This window comes from Chaetodon auriga, chromosome 10 (assembly GCF_051107435.1).
Source record: "Chaetodon auriga isolate fChaAug3 chromosome 10, fChaAug3.hap1, whole genome shotgun sequence".
NCBI classification, from domain to species: Eukaryota; Metazoa; Chordata; class Actinopteri; order Chaetodontiformes; family Chaetodontidae; genus Chaetodon; species Chaetodon auriga.
Genome location: NC_135083.1, coordinates 24,765,808 through 24,788,661, shown reverse-complemented (window position 1 = coordinate 24,788,661; position 22,854 = coordinate 24,765,808). Strand labels below are relative to the sequence as shown.

At 41.8% G+C, this 22,854-nt stretch overlaps 5 protein-coding genes across 5 annotated transcripts; 3 read left to right on the top strand and 2 right to left on the bottom strand.

Moving 5' to 3' along the window:
- Positions 1 to 151: 151 nt before the first annotated feature.
- Positions 152 to 3,067, bottom strand: LOC143326516 (ninjurin-1). The gene is made up of 4 exons (XM_076740093.1): positions 3,004 to 3,067; positions 994 to 1,228; positions 597 to 732; positions 152 to 517 (listed from the first exon to the last, which is right to left on the bottom strand). Exons 1-4 carry the CDS (start codon positions 3,046 to 3,048, stop codon positions 433 to 435), a joined length of 501 nt encoding a protein of 166 aa, XP_076596208.1. The 5' UTR covers positions 3,049 to 3,067; the 3' UTR covers positions 152 to 432.
- A 997-nt stretch (positions 3,068 to 4,064) lies between these two features.
- mrpl49 (mitochondrial ribosomal protein L49) lies at positions 4,065 to 5,061 on the top strand. Its single transcript, XM_076742117.1, has one exon. It carries the CDS (start codon positions 4,074 to 4,076, stop codon positions 4,605 to 4,607), a length of 534 nt encoding a protein of 177 aa, XP_076598232.1. The 5' UTR covers positions 4,065 to 4,073; the 3' UTR covers positions 4,608 to 5,061.
- A 4-nt stretch (positions 5,062 to 5,065) lies between these two features.
- Positions 5,066 to 9,975, bottom strand: haus7 (HAUS augmin-like complex, subunit 7). Its single transcript, XM_076742116.1, has 9 exons — positions 9,859 to 9,975; positions 8,925 to 9,040; positions 8,749 to 8,819; positions 7,007 to 7,071; positions 6,703 to 6,893; positions 6,382 to 6,493; positions 5,903 to 6,115; positions 5,672 to 5,783; positions 5,066 to 5,582 (listed from the first exon to the last, which is right to left on the bottom strand). Exons 1-9 carry the CDS (start codon positions 9,910 to 9,912, stop codon positions 5,521 to 5,523), a joined length of 996 nt encoding a protein of 331 aa, XP_076598231.1. The 5' UTR covers positions 9,913 to 9,975; the 3' UTR covers positions 5,066 to 5,520.
- A 1,259-nt stretch (positions 9,976 to 11,234) lies between these two features.
- On the top strand, positions 11,235 to 13,951 carry las1l (LAS1 like ribosome biogenesis factor). The gene has a single exon (XM_076742169.1). The coding sequence runs from the start codon at positions 11,399 to 11,401 to the stop codon at positions 13,124 to 13,126; it is 1,728 nt and encodes a 575-aa protein (XP_076598284.1). The 5' UTR covers positions 11,235 to 11,398; the 3' UTR covers positions 13,127 to 13,951.
- Positions 13,952 to 14,319: 368 nt separating this feature from the next.
- crebzf (CREB/ATF bZIP transcription factor) lies at positions 14,320 to 17,290 on the top strand. Its single transcript, XM_076740446.1, has 3 exons — positions 14,320 to 14,469; positions 15,349 to 16,449; positions 16,856 to 17,290. Exon 2 carries the CDS (start codon positions 15,408 to 15,410, stop codon positions 16,191 to 16,193), a length of 786 nt encoding a protein of 261 aa, XP_076596561.1. The 5' UTR covers positions 14,320 to 14,469; positions 15,349 to 15,407; the 3' UTR covers positions 16,194 to 16,449; positions 16,856 to 17,290.
- The last annotated feature ends 5,564 nt before the right edge of the window (positions 17,291 to 22,854 follow it).

Below are 22,854 nucleotides of genomic sequence, written 5' to 3'. Positions count from 1 at the left end.
CACCAATCTAAGGTTTTAACAAACAATGTAAACCACAGTTATATTTACAAGACAAAGGCTTTAAATAGTTTGAACAACAAAAAAAAAAAAAAAAATAGAAATTCTGTGCATTTGGAAACAAATGTAACAGATTAACTCAACACAGCAAAGGTCAGGGGTCAGTACGCTGCAGTGGAGTCTGTTGGCATCTATACTTGAAGGAAGAGGAGGCAGTGTTGCTTTATTCAAATTGAGGTTGAGTTGAGGTTGTGTCTCAGCACTAATGTGATGGTAAGTCCAGTGTGGTCCTGCTGGTCAATATTTGCCCAGGTGATTTAGAATTTCAACAGGCTGCTGATACAGAAGTTGTCCCACCACAGTGCTTTTGATTTCAAGGTTTTGAGATAACAGGTGAACAAGGAAATGTCTTTTTTTTCTGGTCCAAAGAGTGATCTAAATGCCACCAGTCATGTTAAGGTCAGTGGGTAGAGGGGAAAGATGAGACTCAGGCATTAACATCTCAGGTGACGCCAATGACCTGGAAGAAAAACAAACAAGGTCACAGGAAGTTACAACAGTAAGAGCACACTGTATGTGTGTGTTCTGCAGTGGCCTACCTGACTGCATGTCCCTCAAATCCAAGAGCTGTGATGAAGATGTTGATGAGGACGGTGAAGAAGACAAAGACTGTCGCTACATTATTCATTCTGTTCAACTTGGCTTGTTTCCTCATGTCGTTCAGATCATACTTCACTGCAGGCACAGAATCACAACAGCAAAAACAATCAGCTCATGTATTGGTCACCTGAAGTGTTATAAAGAGTTTAAGGACATTTGACATTTTGGGAGAAACATATTTGCTTTATTACTGACTTAGATGAGAAGATTGATAACACTCTCAAGTATAACAATGGTATCAAGGTGGTTGGTGTTAAAGTATGAAGTGTCAAACTATTCAGCAATGATCCGAACTGCTTATTGACAGAAAATGCCTATAAAAATTCAGTCACTTGCCGATAAAGACGAGCAGCAGCCCTACTATGACCTGTAACGTGATGGACAGAGACAGCAGGACAATGAGGGGGATGTAGAAACGGTAATGAGGCCCCACATAGATGACGGTCTTCAGCTGGGACGAGTTGGCCATCAGCAAGGCAACGTCCAGCATACTCTGAGCCGCACTCTTCTTAGTGGCGTAGTGGTTTATGTTGATAGGGCGATGTGCTTTTCCAGAGGAGGCTGTCAGTGCCTGCAAGGGTAAAAGATCGGTTAGGTCTAAGAAAAAGTGATGTTTCTGGTCTAGATGAAGAACAAAGTCACACAGATGCTATATCACAGCCACAGTTGCATACATACACATCCACCTTAGACAGTAAAGGCTAAAATGATCTTGGTGCAACTGTGGCCCAGGAGGTAGAGCGGTCAGCGGTTCGATCCCTGGCCTCGGCAGTCCACATTCCAAAGTGTCCTAAGGCAAGATACTGAAGCCCGAAACTGTCCCTGACGCTGTGCCATCGGTGTGTGAATTCATATGTATGTCGCTTTGGATAAAAGCGTCTGCCAAATGACTAATTGTAATTGTGGGTTCCCCAAAGGAACACTGTTATTCTTTTTTTCTCTTTCACAGGTCTCATTCCTCTAAATACATGTCCATGCATCACCATGCCTTATTCAATCACAGACAGGTGTTATGTATTTTGTTTCTATGTACTCTATGTTCCCAGGTGTGGCTGAAAGAGGAGAAGTGGGAGTGTCAGAGTGGCAGGTGATGACTCAACTGGGCAAGAGAGAGAGAGAGACGCAACAAGACACAGCACGCTGGGTCTTTCTACAACTCAAGAAACTTGACAATTTGCCACATCAGCTGATGCACGCAGGTGCAGAGAGGGTGACTGTAACTGGGTGGGACGTACTTCAGGCGGTGTCAGATACTGAAACCTGAGGACAGGTAAACCGATGCTCTGTGGAGAAAAATCATCCTGGTCACAATGTCCCCACCTTCATCTCCTGCTCAACCAAGAGAAAGAAGCCATTCTGTCTGTTTAAAACCACATCACAGGCAAAGGCTTTTCTTTGGGCTTTGCCCAGTCCTGTAGCACAGGTAGATGAGATGTCACACCTGGGTGCTACTCTCTCTGAGTCACAAAGCTTTCTTTCATCCCTACACACAGCTAACAGCTATGGAAAGAAATGCTGATTTCACATGGGGTTATGTCACTGCTGGCATTCCTGTGAACAGACACGTGAGCAGTGGTTCCCAACCTGTGAGTTGGAACCCCCATGAGTTAAGTTAAATCAGAGGGGTTGTGAAACTTACCTCTTTTTCAGACTTTTCTCTAATCTTTACTCTTTTTATTGGGAATTACTGGATAATTCAAGGTGGTTCTAAACTTTATCAATTATTCAACACAAGGGTGAAAAATCACTGCCACTTTTTTTTGAGAGATCTCAAGCCAAATGCTTGTGAACCACTGGGAGCCAGTGTGGGTGCCATCAGCCAAAGATGACCTGTGATTTCACCTCTGTTTGAAGATAGGAAAAATAAACATGTATCTCCACCTAGTGCATAATCTGTCATCTGTCAGCTTTTTATCATTATCTAACTGTCAGTAATATACAGTTAAATTCTGAATAAATGTAAATGAAATGAATTTGTTGGTTATTAAAGATTATATTGAGGGAGCTGGGGTTTTATAATTTGCATCTGGATACGATACAATGCCAAATTTTTGCCATTGATCTATGCATAGTCCTCCCCTACTGTAGAATAGACCAGAGCAACACACAGCAGAAGAGAAAGAGAACAGGATATAGTGTGGAACAGCATTGAGGAAAAGGTCTTTTAGAGAAGGAAAGCCTTTAAAACAGGAACTTGAAAACAAAAGGACAGCAACAGTAATCAAATGAAGCACCTGAGACTGAATTACTGCTTTTATAAATGAATACAGAAGATTAAGAAAATAAAAACACAGAATTGATTAATGCTGTGAATCTGAATAAATGAACATTGTTTTAATTGCTTACCTCTATGTCGCCCAGTTTATTCAGAGCCATGCTTTCTGCGTTCATTCTCCCCTCTGTGATAACTGATAACTGACATGCAGAGGTGTAGTCACAGCTTGCTGTTTCTCTGACATCACAGACAGGTGAGGGAGGCGGCAGGAAGAACAAGTCAGACAGCTCGTCCAGTTTCAGGGACTTGACAAAGATCCCTCCCACTGTGTGTCACCCTGTTGACGGATGCTGCTGCTCACATTGCAAATGATGACTTTTTACTTCACTTCTACATATGATCAAGTTGGTAGGATTTCCATTTCTTCCAGACAGAAAGGTTCTGTCTCCTCCATGTGTGACTAAATATTTTAATAAGAAGAATACAGTCCACAGCAGTGACTTGATACTTTCATTACCTATGCCAATCATAAGGCAGAAGGTTTGGGCTGTTTCATCCCATGTAGATCTACAAACTGCAGAAGTCTTGAACTGATTTGAAACTGTTTTGTTTTTGTTCTATGCCATGAACAAGTCCAAGCACTTTACTATTATTAAGATAGTACTTATCATGACAAACTTCCATGTTTATAGGAGTACATTTACTAAAGTAAAGCCCTGTTTTAACATGTAAGAAACAAAGGCAAAAGACAAAGACAAAGGGTGGTTTAACTTAAAATGTATTACCTTCAACATTTGCTTTATGCATTTCCTTTATAAGTCACATTGTCCAGTAGAGGCCACTGTACTGCAAGCCATAAGGGGTTTTACAGAATTCGACATTAATTTTAAATACCGATCTAAGTATGTGAGCCATCAATAAGGAGAATTGCTTGTTTGTTTCAGCTGTGCTTTTCCTGCTATGATGAGCCAAAAGGTCTATCACAGATAGCCTTTGTAATACAGGAACAAAACAGTGACCTCCGATTAAATGAAGCAGCAAACATTGAATTCCCTTATACTGTATATAATCAAGAGAATAAAAAAGACGAAACTGACAAACGCTCTAAATGTGAAATTATTATTTTAATTAAAAAATAATAATATCGCTACAGGAAGCTCTTGACTACTTCCGGGTCAGCTGGTTTACTCCACTTCACAACATGGCGGCCTGCTTCACCTTTCAGTGCATTGCTGTCAGCCGGACGCTGCTAGGTTTCAGCCTGCGCAGCCGGACACCAAGACCTCCTGCCGCCGCTATCGGGCTCAGGTTTGTTAGTAACGCTGGTCCAGAAGAAAAACGGACAGTGATACTGGAGTCTACGGAGGAATACAAGTTCGTAGAGCGGCTCATCCCGCCGTCACGGGTCCCCGCTCCGCCCAAACACGCCGGTGTCACCCCGTCTGGCTGGATCCCTCCGGCACATTCACCGCCGCCTCTGCCTTACATGATCCGCCGCTCCCGCATGCACAACATCCCGGTCTACACCGACCTGAGCCACGGCTGCCGCAAGACAACGCTCGTGCGAAAAGTGGAGGGGGACATTTGGGCTCTGGAGAAGGACGTGAAGCAGTATCTCAAGGAGGTGACGGGGAAAGAGCTGCCGACACAGGTCAATGAGGTCACCATGACACTGAAGGTCAAAGGTCACTTCGACAAGGAGCTGAAAGAATGGCTGGCCAGCAAAGGCTTCTAACTGAGGTGATGAGGCAGTGCGGAGCCTCCAGGACTGTCCCATCATGCTCGGGGCCACATAGAAAGGACTGGCTGGCAGGTCAACACCTTGACACACTTCAGCAGGACTTTAAAACCTCTTTCTATCCAGTTGGAAGGACAACTTTTATATATACACCAGAGAGATGTTGAAGCAATGGGATCACAGGGTGTTAAAACTGTGTACATACTTGTATGTAATGAATGTAACATTAAAGTAAGCATAGCTCACTGTCTGTTATTGTTATTACTCCTGTGAACCTTTCAGAGGCAGAGAAATACGATCTATGTGTGAGACATTATACCTTCACCTGTTGTCTAATACCATTTTTCTGGATAAAGACAATTGATCAAAGTTGTCGATCAACTAATTGCAGTCCAAAAAGATCACAGCATAAAAGAGAAAGAAACAAAAGAATAAATGACACCTGATTATTACAACTGAAGTAGAAACATTTTTATTTATTCAGTAAAACCATCTGCACATTTATATGAAGCACATCAAGGGACAATACAAGTTAGGGTGAGAGACAAAAAAGGAAGAATGCTAAATTCTTATACAATTGTTATCCCAACAAAACAGGCATCTTCTGCTCATTACTGTACAGCAATTCAGTATTTTGATGGAAATGCTCGAATTAGCATCAACTGGGCGTACAACTCCATCAAAGGCTCGTTTCTTTCAGTACAGGAGGAGCGCAGTTCTGCTGAAATGTCTGAGCAGCAGTGGTTAACCTCTGTGAAATCAAACACTAATTTTTAGTCACAATTAAGTTTGAAGCTTTAACAACCACAGATCAGACCCTGCTCCCATTGTTACTGCATTATTTTACGTGCTTTGCTCCCATCAGCAGTCAATGAACATTCACCCTGGTGTTTTTTGGCCAGTGATGCCGTCAGGAATGAAGCAGGGAGAAAAAGCTTCTAACTCGCCTGGTAAGTTCCTCCAGTTGGTTCTCTGGACAAAAACAAATACAGGAAATAAATATTTTCACAAATTGCAACAACTATGTGTGAGTGTGCGTGTGAAAGCAAATATTCATTTACGTAATGTGAGCTTCTCTCCTCCACTCTGGTAGCAAGGCCGCGTTTGTAGCTGATTTACATCCTCATTCATGGACACAGAAGCTTCTGATAATGCCTTCAACATTTCCAACTCCTGAGAACAACGACAAGATTAAAAGTGTAGGTTTGACTTTTTGTATGATTTTTACAGGTCAGACTTGAGACAGACTTTTCATGTCTATGTCAGCACCCATTTTCTAAACATGTGAGTACCGTGATGAAGGCCAGCAGTAGCTGGTGTACTCTCTGGAAGATGTCGGTCTCTGTGCTGAAGCTGGGGGGGTCTCTGCTGCAGTATGCTCTCAAGTCTGTTTCGAAAACATGGCTGAAAGTAGCCATCAGCTGCTGGAGGTCACACGCCGCCACGCGCAATGAGCTTGGAGAGAAGGTGTCACAGCTCTGAGCCTCGCTGTTCAGGAACTCACACTGAGGAGAACAGAGGGTAGAGAGAGAAGACAATAGCAGTCATTACTACCATGACCTGCAAGCATGTCAAGCCAAAGCTTTGGGCTCTGTGCTGGTGCATTCTGATATTTAAAAAAAACATTATTTATCCGAAAAGCATTAGAAAAATAGCTTGGATTACGTAACAAATACTTTTAATTCATGTGGTAGTAATTTAGCATGGACACCCTGTTTCTTTTGAAAGCCCTACAATACCACAGGGGTCACCAGCCATATGAACACCACACCTCTGACTGTAGCTGCTCCAGTGCTGACTGAGTCATCTGAAGAAGAGCGGCAACATCAGTTGCCTCTTCTTGACTTGTCTTAGAAGCTGGCTTGATGCCCTTTCGTACAGCCCTGTGAGGTCAGGAAAAGAGGTCGGAGAGGGGATCAATTTAAAGACACCGATGCTCCTGGCTGACAACAGGAATCAATGAAATACATAAAGATCCACCAAACGTCCACAACTCATTGGAAGTACAGTTAAAAGAGAGAAGGACAACATGGTGACCCAAGGGAGGGATGTAATGTGTGTAATACAAGATTATCAAAGACAGCATACATACTTGATGTGTGCAGGCCAGGGGTCGAGTGTGGGTTTGAGCATTTGTGAAAGGTGAGGCAGATTCTCAGCAGCATAGAGCTCGTTCAGCAGCATCTCTGCATCCATTCTGGGTCCAGCAGACTTCTTGCAGCCAGGGACTAGAGTCAAAAGCTGGTCCAGGAACTGGAGCTGCCTGTGAAAACTGGCATCACCCTGGATAAAGGGTTTGACAAATTACACATGCAAAACAGGACATTTTCACTTCATTGTGACAACGCACATCTATATCTGTAAATCAATTACTATCTACACTCATTTTATTCAACCTCTCTGATCAGGTCCAGGTCATCTGCTCTGCACAGCATCAGCTCCTGCCCAAGAACAGCCATTTCTGTTTGTACAAAAACACATCACGGCAGTATAAGAGGTTATTTTAATGTGAAGAAAAAAACTAGAAGTCCCTCCACATCTGCCCAGACTCATAATGTATGTAATGAAGACTTTGAAGGAATTGAATAAAATATAAAATTTTGGTCAAAATGCAAGTTCTCACTATATTGACATGTTTTATTCCAGGAGTCCAGAGGACTGATAGAGAGCTTCATCACATGGTCAACAACAATCACCTGAAGCTGAATATCAGCAGAACCAGTGAGCTCGTGGTGAACAACAATGCTTCAGATACGGATGTTGCTGCAAAGAAGATACAAACTGCAAAATGTGAATACTTCACACACACGTTCAACCCTGCAGCACAGCAGATCTATACAATCAGCACAGCATCAAGGTGGAGACCAAGATTAGTGTCACCGATTCAGGATCTGCCCTTCTGTTCCTGAGTTGTGGTGTTCAAAAATGGCCAGAAAAGTGTTTTTGCAGAACATTATGATGAAGCTGACCTTTGACCTTTTGGATAAAAAAATCCAACAAAGACAGTCAGATGAGTGAGCAGGGAGAGAAACAGAGACGATCAGACGAGTGAGTTGGAGACGACGAAAAAAACACCACAAATGGCGCCATCTAAGAAAAGAAAAGTACATAGCGAAAATAGAGCTTTCAATCCAGAATGGACGGACTCATTTCTGTTCATTCTGCCCTCGGCAGCACAAAACCACTGTGTCTGATATGCTCATAGACTGTAGCGTTCATTAAAAGTGGCAATGTGAAGGGCCACTACGACACAAAACACAAAGATTTCGACCGAGTATACCCGCTTAAGTCCGAACTGAGGTCACAGAAAAAAAGCTGTCTCAGAGCCCAGTATGACCAGTACACCAAGATCTTCACCCACTCATTCACTGCCCAACAACGTGCTCGTGAATGTTCCCTCAGAGTTGCTTGGATTTTAGGTCAACACAAAATCCATTTACTGATGGGTGGGGGGGTGGGGGGTTGTCAAGGAGTGCATGAGTGCAGTAGCTGAAACCTTATATGAGGGAAAACTATGTAACAAAACAAAGCCAATACCTATGTCAGCATCATCAGTCACAAAGAAAAGTGAGATATTAACGCAGGATGTACTAGCCCAGCTGAACGAAGCCATCCATGAGGCACCATGTGTAGGCTTGGCTGTAGATGAGTCCACTGATGTGTCTGACAATGCTCAGTTGTTCAGGTTCTTCAACATAGACCAGAAAGTGTTCTGTGAGGACCTGTTCGGTGTTACTCCCCTTCGGACCAGTACAAGAGGAGAGGACATCTACCTGACCATTAAGGAGATGTTAAGAGAGTGAGGAATAGAGCCAAAACAGATGGAGCCCCTGCCATGACAGGGAGAGAGAGAGGAGCTGTAGCAAGACTGAAAGAAGACAATCCTGAGCTCATTGCATACCACTGCATAATCCACCAGTCTGTCTCTGCACCACCCTGTCAGATGAGCATGCTGAGGTGATGAACAGACATGCAGACATTCATGCAACTACTTAAACATAGAGCACACGAACGCACAGACATGATGTCCCGGACCTTTACTTGAATACATTTTCTCTGACTGGACCGCTTTGCATTTTAGTTGAATACCACTGACATACTGTGTTGAAAAGTTAGCCTTTAAAAGAGGGCATGTTACCTTTAGCCAAAACATCTGGGTCACTGGATCTCACTGATGTTGCCTTGGAACTGCCAAAGTTCGGGTTGACACTGTAAAGTGAGGAGAGGATAGGGCAGAGAGTTTAGTTTCTATTCATATCCACATTCTTTCTGATAGAGGAGAACAGGAGTGATGATCTATGTAGCTTTTTCTACCTGCTGCAAATCCATGCTAGTATGTTGGTGCGGTGCTGAGAGGGAACACACAGCAGCTCCAGCATACTGTCCGCCTCCTTTAGGTCCAGACCTTCCACCAACGGACAGGACACAGCCTCAACAAAGACAAAACACTGATGATTTTAAGGCCCCTCTATACACGCTCTTATTCTTCTTTATAAATATGAGCCAGGGGTTCATGTGAAACACTAAAACAGGTGCAGCAGTTCAGACCTTATGCTATTTAATTCATATATTAAGAGCTGTTAAGGTCCTGGCGAAGGTAGAGTGCTTAATGGTTTGGATGCGCTGATGCATTATATTTTTTAGAAATGTAAACTTCACAGAATGTAAAATGACCCAAAAATATCCATATGGAAATATTGTTCTTAATTTGAAACATCATACACCCCAAACAGTATCATCTCTGTGTTGCGATGAATTAAATCATCAAAAATATTGTCTGTTTTTTTAAATCTTGCAGCTAATGTTTAAGTGGTCTGCATACACAGTAATCTGAAACAGACATATCTTCTGATCACTGGTTCTTTGAAACTAATTTTACACAATGATGCATGTCTTGTGGGAGGGCGGCAATAATCTCTGAAAGAGCGATCTAGTTTTCTGTCATCTGCAGACTGTGCTGCTCACTGCCGGAGGAGGAGAGGAAGAGGAAGAGGAGCAGCGCAGTCGGTTGAAATGCTGGATGTAAATGTCAGTTTAGCGCCGGTAAACACTGTATCATTCCGCACACACAGGAGACAGCCGCTGATGGGGAATTTACAATTTGGTTGTGATTGCACCTCTGAGGTAACGAATCAACTTAACCGCTTGTGGCTAAGAGACATATTATCTAGCAAAAATTATGAGAATAAGGAGCAATATACAGAAAAAAAGCGTATTGTTTGTTATTTAAAATTGTGTCCCCTTCTACCTGCAAAGCAGCATAAACACGTCGCACAAGTTCTTCGTTCAAAGCACCCGCCATTTTCCAAATAAATGCTTCTTCTTCTTCCGCCTCCTCCTCTTCTTCTACGAAAGCAAATTGCAAATGGGCAGAGCACTGTCTTCTTCTTATGGGATTTTCCGCAGAAATGATGCCTTGTGGCACATTGCTGCCTCCGACAGGTAGAGATTGGATTGCATTTCGGATTGATTTTATTTGTGATGGTGCTGTGAGAACCATTGTGAGCTTGTGTCTTTGCTTTTTCTTCTATGTAATGGTTGCATTCCATCAGTAGGTGCTTCATATTTTGTTTGTTTGTTTGTTTACTGCAATCCATTCTCAGGTTTGCCTGTGCATGACAAGTCCAATGATTACGTTGTCCCTGAATATCAAAACAAAACATTTCAGAAAACACAACAACTCTTCAAAGAAACACAAATGACATTTCAGAAAACACATTTCAGAAAGCATGACAGATGTCTGCACTGCCTTGCTGCCTCCATGAGAAAATGGTTGGTTGGATTGATGGATGGATATCACTGGCTGAGTTGCTAACCATTCAATTCAATTGTATTTATATAAGATAGATAGATAGATAGATAGATAGATAGATAGATGGGGAGAGGGAGAGAAAGAGAAATGCAATCACAGTAATAGTGTCAGCTCTAGACTCTTAACTATGTAGTATATATAGCATATTTCTGTATGTGCTAAGATGGACCAGTTATTGCTTTGGAAGTAAGGAGAAGGATTTTAAATTCTATTCTGAAGTTTACAGGGAGCCAGTGAAGAGTGGCTGATATCAGAGAAATATGATCTCTCTTCCTTGTTTTTGTTTTTGTCAGAACACGTGCTGCAGCGTAGAAGTTTGTCTAGCCTTATTTGGAATGTTAACACAGATGATCATAATACAACCACATCAGACCTAAGAAGAGCAATATAAATATTTTTAAAGCAAATATATCAGCTCCTCAAGCAATGCCCATCAGGCCTCTTATAATATTCAAGACATTTTTACAGTGAGAATAAAAAAAAGGGATTAGATTACAGAGGGGCATTGACATGGTTTTAGTGAAGATTGTCAGGTACCAGAAACAGTAAAACATGTGCTTGTAAATTGCAGGAAAGATAAATCCGAGAGAAAGGACATGGTGAAAGAAAGAAAAAAAGATGTGGGCTAATAAAAGCAGGATTAAAGAGAAACTGGAGAGCGGAGGAAGTGGACAAGGCATGAGATGTTTGACGTCCTCAGTCTGACCAAGCGGACAGTGCAGCAGTTAACTAGCTCCACAAGATGGCAGTAATGCGGCACCGCGGATAGCAGCCGCCCTTAAACCGCAAAGAAGAAGAGGTACACCATTCACTTCCGGGATGCGAAACAATCGGTAGGTCGGAACAATCTTTCGGTGCAATATAAAGGCATTTTTGTGACACTGTCTGTCAGAAGTCTGCCATTTATCGGCGTTTAAGAGCGTTATGAGTATAAGGTGTTAACGTGAGTCTACCGTAGCCCGCTACCACCATCACAATGAAGAAAACGAGCTCAGACAAGAAACGCCATGTGGTGGCATGGGTCAACAAAGCTGAGTGGGATCAAGTTCTGGAGTATCTGTACTCAAAGGATCCCGCCTTACAAAGGTATGCACTGCAGAGGATATCAGCTTGGAAAAGCAGGTATGCCAACAACACTCCCGTCGCAGTGGAGTGCACGGCGGACCTGGTGAGGTGTCAGGTGCTGGACAGGTCAGGACAGCTGGACGGAGACGATCTGGTCCTGCTGTATGGAGCGGCCCTGGTGAGGTTTGTCAATTTGATCACTGAGCGCCAGCAGGGGAGAATAGCCCGTCCACTCCGGCGGCTGGCTGGGAACCTAAACATCCCAGAGTGGGTTGTAAACCTGAGGCATGATATCACACACCGGAAGCTCCCTACCTTGAAATGGTGTCGAAAGGGATGCAAGGTGGTTCTGGAGTGGCTCCAGCAGGAGTACTGGTCCAGGCAGTTGGGAGGAGGGCCTAACGAGGCCTGGGAATCACAGCTGGATGTGGAGGATGAAGAAATTGATGTAAAACGACAAGAGGATGAGCTCATTGCAAGGCAAAAAGAAATGGAAGCCTACAAGAAAGCAAGGGAGCTTCTGATATCCTTTGAAAAGGAGCAGTACCAGGCTTTTGACGGCCCGTCTGAAGACAACTTGAAGAGCTTGTGGCCAGCCCCCTTTGCAGACATGAGCTGGTTACTGGGTGAGATCAAGCAGTTTGCTTTGGACTCAAGTGATTTGCTGATGGATGTGTTGTTGGAAGATGGATTTCTAGTTCCCACGGTTGAACAACTACAAACATTAGGCTGTGACACTTGTGGCAGTGACAATCCCACTGAACCCAGACTCCCTCCAACCTACCTGCGTTTTTGGCTGCCACTCCTTAAGATGCTCAACTCACCATCCTTTATTCACCTCCTTCTGGAGAAGCTCTTTGTTGAACTGAAGCTGCTTGCCAAAGAGCAGAGTAATAACAGGGCCTTCTATATTTCTGCTTGGATTTCCGAAATCTTCCTGTGTAACAGCAACAAATTTGAATACCATTTTGAGACAAAGGTACAGAAGAAGGCAAGAATGAAGGACAGGATTTTTGTAAACCGCATCCAGCTGAGGTGGCAGCAGCTGCTCTCAGCATGCCTGGATGCTCCCTGTGCCAGCACGCCTCACTTGCTCCAGTTAATCCTGGATGACATGGAGCATCCTCTTCCTCTGGAAACGCGACAGAGGCTCCTCCAGCTCTGCTCCATCTACACACAGTCTGCACACTCAGAATCTGATACTTCTCTGGAGCAGAAACAGCAGCCAATATACACACTGGAGAGTTTGCATGAGAAACTCCAGCATTCATGGCGCCACAGCCATCCTTGGCGTTCCACAGCTGACTCAGAGAGGAGCGAGTCCTCCCAGGAGTACAAAGGGGCAGATGTTCAGGCTGAAAAAGCAAAATTGCTCAGAGGTTCACCATGGCAGGTGTGCATGGATAAAGTTTTGTGGAAAAACTACCCTCTTGGTAAAGTCCCTGGACAATCAGACGACCCTTCATGCCTCATGGTGGAAAACTACTCAACAATGACTGTCTTTGACCAGCCAGTGGAGTTCGAGAGCAATACAACACACAATGCCCCAGGAGTCTCAGTAGCAGTGAGAACAGCTGATGGCCTTCTTTGGAACCACAGTGACACTAACAAGCTGAAATCTGGACTGCAGCTTTTTTGAGTCATGTTGTAATACTGTGAAATCTACACCTGTAGCTGCTGACACATTATTGAACTTGTGCTCTCTGTTGTTTTGACACTTACTAAACAGTTTTTGTCAGTTAAAACAAACATGTAAAGTAGTGGATTAGATGATTGACATAAAAGTCATTTATCAAATAGAATGCCAAATACTCACTGCTTCCAGCTTCTTAAATGTGAGGATTTACTGATTTTCTCTGTGTTGTACCATGTGGGATTGCAACTAATTCTTATTTGTATTACCAATTAATGCTGATTATTTTCTCGTTTTGTAAAATGCCAGAATGGAGGGAAAAAATGCCACAATCCAAGGTGACGTCTTCAAATGACTTGCTTTGTCCGACAAACAGTCCAAAATCAAGATTTTCTAGTTTCTGACATTTTTTTTAGAGAAACAATCAATCATTTAATCCAAAAAGTAATCAGCCAGTTCATTGATATTGAAAATGATTTTTAGTGGCTGCCCTAATATAAAGCACTTGTCGTGTAGCATGTTGTCTCTGTGATATTTTCAATCTGTGGTGAAGACAAAAGTGGAACTAGTGCAGAAATTTAATGCATCATGATGGTGTGTTTGTAGTGCAGTAAGTGTTTTTTTTTTTTTTTTTCTTCTTCTATTAACCATCTGTCATACAAGTTAACACGTACTGCTATTACAGTTGTTGGTCCCTACAAATGGTTTTGGAGAAGAGGTCTTTCAGGTGAAAACAGTGGCAAAGTGGATATTGTTGTAAGCACACAGTGGTTTTGTATAATACATCATCTTTTGTGTACTCATGTTCAATAAAACCTTATTCTGCTAAAGGAATATAATTGTATTGTTTCAGAGTGTAAGATTTATGGTGCTGAATTGCAGCATATTGGTTTGAAGGATGTCTTCTGTGGAGAACAGCTAATGGAAGCATGAGCAGGCAACTTATTTACCCCATGAAGGGACCAGTTATGTTTGTTCAGTCACAGTCTGCTTTGCCAAAGTAATAATGGATCCACAGCCAACATAGCAGCTTCATGACAGTTTACCATTGTAAAAATACCTTATAATAGCTTATAATTTGTCATCTCTTGTGAGACTGTCAGAGAGTATGACTCCACCGTATTGAAATGTAGTGCTTGTTCATTGAGCAAATTTCAGTAGGACTTTTATTTTGAATACATTTTCCGGAAGTAGTCCTTCTGGTTGGCGTTCGTCACGTCTCCAGTCGTTAAACTGCGTTATTGTTTTCAGAGTGTCAGTGGTTGATAAAGCTTCCAGTAGCTGGCACCGATTCATCGAAGGACTCTGTTCGAGTAGTTTATTATTGCATATATTTGTCAAACAGGACGGTAAGTTGTCGGTTGAAGAAGTGCTGTTAGAAGATGCTGCGTCATTCCTTAGCTCTGTTGGTTAACGCCTCATGGCTTTAGTTAACGTTGGCAAGCTGAGGTAGCTGCAGCTAACAAATACTGCGCGGGCACCTGTCGGTTAAATGGTTAATGTGTAAAAATATGTAAATGGGATAGACAGTGTCACTTTGGGTAGTTGTTGACTTGTTTTAATGGACAAGAACATCCAAACTAACACTGTTATAGCCACATTTGACTGACGTTAACGTTAGCTGGATGCTAAAGGTGTGCTGCTTGGATAATCAAGGCCTTGTTAGCTAGCTAATGTTAGCACGCGCAACACAACGCACAGTGTGTATTTCTTTGTCACATCAACTAGCGAACTGTTGAAAAGAACTGTAAAGAAATGTAACGGCGGGGAAAGTATGTATATTGAAGTTTGGCGTGACAGGATGAAGCACAGAACATTCATTGGAAAGCTTTGCAAACGTAATGCTAATGCCATTGGGCCTTTCTTCCGCCGTCTGTTACGTTGGTAATACGTTTAGTCAACACAGCCATTTATGCGCTTCTAAGAAGAAACGCTCTAACGAATTTTTCAGTAACTCAAAGGAATTCTGCGCAATTTTGTATGTGTACTGGTTAGGCATCACTTTTCATTGACATCTATATGCCTGCACGACTAACTAACTGTGCCAAGCCAATTTGATGGCTTAAACGGTGATAACATCACGTGAAAACAATCATTAAGTCCGTTAAGTGTCAAGATTTCATTTCATTTAATTGTCTCATTAAAATTTGCATCAAAATCATATATTTCCTCAATAAATGAAACCTGCAAGATTTCACACTAATGGTAAATTTTCTTTGTTTCCTTAGGCGAGGAATCACAAGGTGTCTTTAGGACAGTGTCCTTGGTGTCCTGTTGGCAAACCACAATGATCACTAGAAGAAGAAGCCGCACCATGAACAACACAGAGGTGCAGTCCCTGGAGGTTGAGGTGGGAGATTCAGTGGGAACTGATCAAGATCTCCTGAGTCCATCTCAGGGGTTCCCTGCTGACAATATTGATGGCACTGGAATAGAGCTAGAGGACCTGTTTGCAATCGACGATTTAAAATGGACACTTGAAAGAGATGTCACCTCCCCACTCTTCAACATTGACTTGGCAGATCTTGATGTGTGCAGTGCCAAGGATCAAGATTGTGGGATTGAAGATTCATTGGCCTCATCTCCAGGAAGAATGTCATCTGCCTTTAAAATCAAGAATAGAGAAAGCCAGTCAATCCACATGATCAACAAAAATGCCATTGCTGCCAGATTGAATCGTCTTAAGAAGAAAGAATATGTCAGTGGCTTGGAGAAGAAAGTTGGCATCCTGTCATCAGAAAATAACATGCTCAAACAGGAAAATTCCCAGCTGACGAAGAGAGTGGAAGAGTTGGAAGATGAGACCAGGTACCTGAGAGCTGTGCTGGCCAATGAGAGCATGTTAGCCCAGCTCTTGTCCAGGCTGAGCGGTGTGAATGGGATGAAATTATCTTCCTCACTTTTCCAGGGCCCTGACTCAAACGACCACGACTACGCCTTACCCAGGAAGCGTGTGAAAGTGGAGGAGAAAGAGACATCTGGTGGCGTGTGTCTGCATGTAGACAAGAACCATGTCTCGGTGGAGTTCTGCACAAAGTGTGCAGAACGTGCAAGCACATCATTCAAAATGTAGGGTCAAGTACCTATCTCTTTTCAGATATTGAGACTGAACTTGATATGGCTCAGTGTACTGAACTTCTTGAGGGTGGATGAACACTGTTGCATTAGTTAAAATTACCTAAGAACTGCTCATTGTCATGTGTTTTTGTATGATGATGGATTGAGTACACGTTACTGCTAAACCTTGTTGACAGTTTCTTCTAGGTAATGGTTGGTCCACCATGCGGGATGAGTGGCTTTCTGAACATCTTTACCTGCTTGACTCCATGGTAAGGATCAGACAAGAAAATTCTTTTTTTTTTGTTGTTGTTTTACACTGGTTTGAGGCGTTCAGCAGCCTCCATACAGTTCCTGTTTCCAGTGAGAGGATTTTGAGTACTTAAATAATTTGTTTTGCTTATTGTTTGTTTCAACAGGACATTATTTGATTTTACTTAACTTGTAACTATGAATTAAATTAAACGTATCCTGAATGCTAAGATGTTAAGATGAAGGTGAAGGTCCACAAAGAGAGTGATCTTGAATCAGCTGTCTAATTGGAAATACAATAATCCATGGGAAAATTGAAGTGTGTGTATACTTTTCTTTGGCTAAGAATTCAACTCTTTGTGAACCAGCACCATTGTACAAAAGAATACTTTAATTTAGCGCCACCTATTTTTCTTTATGCTAAAGTGGATTCTGCTGGTGGGAGGTGAAGAGGCTGGACAAGCAGCTGCCAACACGGCCTGGTATTTTTTTTTTTTAAAGGTAGTATCGGTAACAAATGGTATACGTTAAATTATATTTTACCAATACTCCACAACATTTGTAGCTGTTGATCTTGTCAGCATAGCTCATGCAGCAGTTTTGGGGAGGCTGGCACTTGGAGAAATGCTACTTGAGGCTTAATAGTCTCATAATTATGTCTTGTATATATTGATATATTGGAATGTATTCAGTAAATACATCCAGAATGATCTGCTTTAAGTGGTGAAATTGCCAGTTTTGATCAAGTGTAACAAAATGTAAATGTGTATATAACTATGAATATGTATTGTTTGAGGTAAATGACCTTAAAGAAATGTTGGACAAATAAATTGTATTTTGGTTATATTTGAGTTAAAGATATCTACTGTGTCTTGTTCTGTACTTTTGATATTAATGCATCTCTTTTTCTCTTTCTAAACAGCATTCTCTCTGCCGATAAAGGTCTTACTTTTCCTGAACATTTGGGTCAAGTCTGGTAAAGGTTGTCCAAAAAAATGACAGAGGCCTCATTTGATGGAAATACAAAGTATGCAGTATGAGAGGTCATACAGGGGCTCCATATAACCGGTCATTTATCAGTGTTTTATTATTATTACTATATTTCGAATGACAATTCAAGACAAATGGGGTGTTCTTTCATTGGCCTGAGTCACTCTGCTGTGCCGAGCCTCAATGACATGCATTTCCATGACAACTGCACAGCAGAGATAGCTTGCTCCTGTGGTTTGGCATGGTAGATGTGCTGACCAGGGCCAACCTACCGGCATGGACGAAAGTATTGGCACCCCTCTGGAAGTGTTGGTTTTCTAGCAAGTCGCACACTTTTGGCGGTTTTTTGATAACCAAGCCAGGATCATTTTAATAACTTAACACAACTAAAACAACAATTGGTTTCCCCAAATTCAACACAAAATACCACCAAAATGCTGCGGGAAATGAAAACTGCATGGTCAAAAGTATTGGCACGTCACATGTCTTTTGTACTGAGAAAAGCACAATTCTCATTGTTAGAATCTTGTGTTAAGGTTATGGATAGTCAGACTTCAGCTCTGGTAGCATTCCTGACAAATATCAGTCAAGGACAATAGGCTCCAGTTGACTAACATTACAGTGCAATTGATTTCTATGGAATGCGTGATGTTTTCTCCTAGGATTTCCAAATATTTCAATAAATCAGTTTTCCTCGCCTTCTACTGATTTACAGTGCCAGAGGAAGCAAACTAGCTCTAGAGCATCACCTAGTTATTGCCATGCTTCAGTTTAGACAGGGTGCACTTTTCAGTGTATGCTTCAGTTTTCCTCGTCCATACATACTGCTGTTCCATAGGCATGAACAGAACAGAATACTGAACCAGAACCATAGAAATGAGTGACAATAGGTTTGGCAGTTAATTCTATAGAGCAACGGAACAAAACTAGAACTTTTTGGGCCTCCTGACCAGTGGTTCTGTCTGGAGGATGAAGAATGAAGAATACCCTGAAAGGTGCACCATGCTGAAAGTGAAGCATGGCAATGGCTAGGTGATGCTCTAGGGTTATTTTGCTTCCTCTGTCGCTGTAAATCAGTAAAAGGCGAGGCAGAAGATTGATTTATTGAAATATTTGGAAATCCGAGGAGAAAACATCATGCCTTCCGTAGAAATTATTTGAACTGTAATGTTAGTCAACTGGAGCCTATTGTCCTTGACTGATATTTGTCAGGAATGCTACCAGAGCTGAAGACTGACTATCCATAACCTTAATACAAGATTCTAACAATGAGAAATGTGCTTTTCTCAGTACAATAGACACGTGTTGTGAGGGGGTGCCAATACTTTTGACCATGCAGTTTTCATTTCCCACAGCATTTTGGTGGTATTTTGGGGTGAATTTGGGGAAAACAATTATTGTTTTAGTTGTGTTAAGTTATTGAAATGATCCTGGTTGGGTTATTTTATCAAAGCGCCTCCAAAAGTGTGTGACTTTTGCTAAAAAACCAACACTTCCAGAGGGGTGCCAATACTTTTATCCATGACTGTATGAGAGTGACAGTGACAGAGTAAAAATTCATCTTCACACTCACATTCTGTTCAGGCGTCAAGATGTCTGCCGTGTTTCAGTGTTCGCTGTGTTTACATTCTGCTGATGCTATTGTTGCTGCTTCACAATAAAAATTGTCCACTTCCAAAGTAGTGGGGTGCTTTTATTGTGAAGAAGCTATGAGTTGCATCAGCAGTGCCGTTTCTCCAGTGAGAACGGGTCTAATGAAGCAGATACTAATGGACATACTCTGCACCGTTTACTTAGCAGAACAGTGTCAGATATTGCTTGAAGGAGTACAAACAGGAACAGGCTCCTGAACTCATTTTCACCCACAGAACAGATTAAACAAGATTCTGTGTCAACCAGTGCTTTGCCGCTCAGAGGCATGTTTTTAAGCTGCGGATAGCGTGGGGGCGTTTGGAGAACGTCAGAGGTCGGTGGAAGCGATACTTTTGAGAGGTGTTCGTAGATAACCTGCAGGTTCATACCAATGTGTATGAGACAGTGTCGTTTCCACAGCAACACGTGTGTGCGCTGCTGCATGCTGCCTTCACCGCAGTAGGACATCAGAATACCATAACAATTAACCACATGACGATCACTGTGTCAACGCAGGGACATGGACCGGCATGGAAATCAAGAGTTTCTTCTCGTTTCTCCTGAAGAAACTGAACCAGGTGGTGACTTGATGCAGGGTTGGCATGAGGTGCACGCGCACATGTTGGAATACCAGTAACTTGCCATTTCCTGTAGCTACTTGCTCAATTACCGTCTTAAACTCCTGTGTTTAAGTGTTTGATTAAAAGAACAAATAGTAGTACAAATGACAATGCAGCAGAGTGGCACCATACAAATATAAATCTTACCCTATTTGTTAGCCTAAAAAAGAAATTACCTGCAAAAGCAGGCGACAGACAAATGAAAACGATGCACATTCGACATGATTGGTCAGGACACACCCGGCTGTGATCAGCATGTTATCACCTGGTCTCTAATGTAGAATGGTATTCCGCCGTCGGACTTGTGTGAAGGCAGCTCCTCATGTAGCATCCAGACACTCGAACAACATCTGACTCACAACACCTTGACTCCAGCTGAGACCTTTAATCTTGTGGGGTGTACTGTACAGTAAGTGCTTATTTTGGCATTTCTGATTGGCTGATCAATGACGACACGTAATAAAAGTTTGAATGTCTAATTTCTAACTTGCTTAAACGCCCAAAAGTTTCTATTCACGTGGCTTTTTTGCTTTCTGGGAGACTCCGTGATATTACAACTGTCCTATGAAATCTCATGTGGCATTCAATAGCATGATGTTTTTAACAATAATAATCAGCATTAACGCTCGAGCATGATAATTAGCCGACATTTTATTTGATGGTGGGTGGTAAGGGGACAGGAGAATGAGTAATGTGATGGTGCCCATCAAGGCGGAGAACCACTGGCTGAGGACGAAGCTCAAGTCCTGTTTCCAGTGTTTGTTGGGCCACGCTGAAGGCTTCTGACTGCAGCGGCACATTAATCATACAGCTGTGCAGTCTGAGTCAGCACACTGCTTCAGACTCAAGTGCTCATCACTTCTGATGTTTGGAAGACAGTAACACCACTGTTTATATGATGTTCATACTATTGTTATTCATTTAACGTTGTTAACTTAGAGACAGTAGTTACCATGACAGCAAGGCAGACATTTAAGCTTTCAAGGAATTCTATCACTGGATGAACAGAACTTGGCTTGGTGTAGAAATTATTCAAGACACCAGGTAGAGATAGTGAGCTCTGCATCATGTTCGAGTGCTGAAGGTTTTGGGACCACCTCACAAAAACAAATTGCTGAGATGTATAATGAGACTTCAGTAGCAGACAGCTGACACAGTGTAGTTACAGAATGTATCTGGGATATAAAAGAGATGTCCTCATTCACAGTTTGTGCCAAAACAAAGAACGTAAGGCATATCTGATCATATGTATTATGGTATCTGATGAAGTAACTTTATAGACATTGTGGCTCACATTTGTCACTATTGGAAAACCAATAGACATTTCTTACTGCAGATACATCAAGCTGTCACAGATTAAGTGATAAATGAATGGAAAAAGCTGCATCTGTTAACGTTCCAGCTCCTGCTCTGCCACTGTGGCATTTTGTCATGTCACAATAGGAAAAGAGCGGGTTTAATAAAATGAATGATGGCTGAATTCCTTTTAGCTTTTTTTTAGTTTCAGGGTCCTGGGATTGTAAATGCTGGTTCACTGGTTTATTGGGACAGTTGAATATACCATCATCCTTTTTTTTTTTTTGCCACCATAAGTCAGTTTTGCACATTTGCAAATTTTGCACCAAACCAGTGGAGGTGTCTCACTCCCCAAAAAGATTTTTTCTCATTTTTTTCATAAATTCTGTAAAACAAATTCTTATATATGAAGGTTTCCAAATTCCATCTCCAAAATGTTTTCCTGTGTATACTTTTGTCAAAGCACAAAGATCCCCAAAACCCAGGAAAGTAAGGCAAGGAGAAAATGCCATTTGGTTTCTCAAAAATCCTTCTGTGCAGAACTCCAAAATAAAAAGCCACTTGTAAATGACAGCTGTTACTCCCTGTGGGCAACACATCATGATTAACTTTGCTAACAGTTATTGGCAGCACAATATCATGTTGGTGGGTACCTTGCCTGGAAGTGGCACACCACAATGGAATGCAGCCTCTATTAAAGTTCATTACATCTGTGCTGACATGTCCAAATGTCTGCTGTGAAACAGTCAAATGAAGAAAGACCTTTGGCCCTGCTCCTTTCCCGTAACAGGTGTACAGGTTTGGTTCATAAAGGGTTATTTGAGGGAGAATGATTTTGAGTAAAAGCTCACTGAATGATCAAACAATGAATACTGTACATTCTTTAAGTTCTGTTTGAGATCACAATCTCAAGTGGACTTCATATGGAGAGGTTTAATCAGTGTCATTTACCTGTGAGGTATTCTGATGAGAACAAAATGCTGCATCTTTTTCAAAACCACCACTTCTTCAGAGGTTTAACATGTACAGTCTTGCATCACTGTGAACAAACAACACAGGACCACACAGACTTTGTCAAAGTTATTATTGTAGAATACTTTGATGTATTTTTTTTCTTTCATACAGACAAAAGGTGTTGGACTTAATTCTCATTAAATTCTCTTAGATTTCCATACAGATTTAGTCTACAGTATACAGGTGTGTTCTTTCTCATATATAGATATTTATTCGCTTAAATAACAGGCAGGTAACTCTTTAATATATTCAATAGTCTTTATGTTTTTGTTTTTTTTTCCTTTTTTTGGTCTTTTTCATTTCAGCACAGTTAAGGCTGCATTTTCTGTCTGCAGAACAGCACTGCATTGTGCAAGAAGGGGGACCATTCCACACACAATATTTACAACAGTATGTATAATGAATAATGTAAAATCTTAAGTTCTTCTCATCGTAACATGGCAGTAAATACATGTAACAGATCTAAAAGAGCAGCCTAAACAATGCATGGATGCATTGCACTTCTGCAGTCTCTAGCTCTGCATCACCCTCCAGTTCTCCATCCTCCCTGGGTCCCCACTTTGTCCAGTCCTTTAGATCATAATGAGGTACATTTGTATCTCCTGTTCTTTATTTACAGAGTGGTGTCTCTGGTCTTAAGAGACTATAAGCATCTCCACACCTCTGCACACTTAAGGGGCTGTTCAGTGGACAGAAAACACAGCCCTCAGAATATGCTCAGGAGAATGTGCAACTGTCTTTTTCCATCAGTGGGAGCACTGGTGGAGAAAATCAATAATAATAATAATAATAATAATAATAATAATAATAATAATAATATACAAGCGCTTCCATTTTGTTGTTCCTCTCTTTACAAAAAGCTATAGGATTAGA